Source organism: Sorghum bicolor, chromosome 5, assembly GCF_000003195.3.
Source record: "Sorghum bicolor cultivar BTx623 chromosome 5, Sorghum_bicolor_NCBIv3, whole genome shotgun sequence".
Classification (NCBI taxonomy): Eukaryota; Viridiplantae; Streptophyta; class Magnoliopsida; order Poales; family Poaceae; genus Sorghum; species Sorghum bicolor.
The window spans coordinates 14,484,931-14,486,515 of record NC_012874.2 but is presented as its reverse complement, the minus strand read 5'-3'; the positions used below and the strand labels follow the sequence as shown (position 1 = coordinate 14,486,515).

General features: G+C 39.1%; 1 protein-coding gene across 1 annotated transcript; it reads right to left on the bottom strand.

Annotated features, from left to right (window-relative positions):
* On the bottom strand, positions 181-1,548 carry LOC8086282. Its single transcript, XM_021462206.1, has 4 exons — positions 1,425-1,548; positions 1,045-1,347; positions 871-966; positions 181-615 (listed from the first exon to the last, which is right to left on the bottom strand). The coding sequence occupies exons 1-4, from the start codon at positions 1,518-1,520 to the stop codon at positions 523-525; spliced, it is 588 nt and encodes a 195-aa protein (XP_021317881.1). The 5' UTR covers positions 1,521-1,548; the 3' UTR covers positions 181-522.

Sequence of the window (1,585 nt, the reverse complement as noted above, 5' to 3'; positions counted from 1 at the left end):
ATGAGTAGCAGACATGCGATGCTGATGCCATGTTGTGCAGGTTATATTTAAAGATGGATAATTATGATGGATGGAAAAAGAATTAGATGGAGATACTATAGAGGTCAAATGATTTATAGTTTTTGAAATATATTTTGAAAATAATTTTTAATGCGAGTGATTTTTTAATGTGAATTTTTGGGATGTTACACTTACATGCCAACTAAGTAGGTTCAAATGGCAAGACTTACTAAAGTCTAGGTGATTACATGCCAACTAACAGTTCAAGGGAGAAAGACTTTGGCAAGTCTGCATACATGCAAACTAAATAACAGAGGCCTTTTCACTCTCTAACATCTACATACTAGGTTATGACTGCACAAAAGAGGTCAGCTTGCTTCAACCAAAGCAAGTCGACTTGGAGCTTCACCATATACACTCCAACTGAACAAAAGAGGTCACCTTGCTTCAACCAAAGCAAGTCAACTTGGAGCTTCACCATACACTCCAACTGCACAAAAGAGACTTGCTGTCCGGACACTTTTAGTCTGTGTTAGCATTGCCTTCATCCTCTTCGATGCCATTGTTCTGTAGACCACTAGAACCAGCGTCTCCAGCATGTGATGACTCAGTAACCTACAAGGAGATGAAATTTAAATAAGCTACACAAATTTGGTAATCTATCTATGTGAACAACAATAAGATTGCAGCCAACAGTTTGAAATGTCCAAGTGAAAGTGCAGCCAACAGTTGAAAGTGTAGCCAACAGCCAAAAGATAGAGAGGGAAAACCAACAGATCACAATTGAGGACTATCACTGGATCTATATTAAGTCGAACACATGTGCAAGGGTAACACATAGATATTATAAATGCACGGTAAGAAACAGACCTGATCAACTGGTGGCATAGAAGCATTTGCATTGACTGACTGCAGAATGTCTGCAATTTCTGCTGGTAACTCCATGTTCAGCTTCTCAAAAACATCCTAAAACACAAGATGATTAGAGCACATTTTGGAAATAACTGATCGGGTACATACAGTATGTCTGATTAGCTCAAATACCTTCATATGTTTGGTTAGTACAAGTCCAATATGGGCAGAGTTCTGAGCATTCTGCTCCAACTGTGCATTCCTCCTTAGAAGATATTGATAAGACCTTGAATTTGTTTGGCTTGCTGTGTTTGCCTTTCTACCCGATCCTTTTATGTCAGATTTCCTTATAGCACCATTTGCTATTGGCAAACGGCCATGAGCTAAGCCACAACCACTACTTTTGAATACCACAACTGGATCAAGCTGTCCATCACTCCTGAGCTGCTCAAAATCATCTGGATGTTCAGCCTCAAGAGTAGTATAGTAATCATCCTATGATACAAAAAAATCATGTTACCCTCCATTTCATGGTACAGAACCATAGGTATTTAAAAATGAGGTGGACATACAATACGTTGTTTGGTCTTTTGGCTTGGAATTGGACCACTATTTCCATTGCTATCACAATTTTTGACACCCGACTTCATGGAGCAAAATGTATTCATGTCAGTTGCTGCCTCTGGACCATAGGTCTTTCCCTGTGATATGGAGATCTAATTACAAAGTGTAG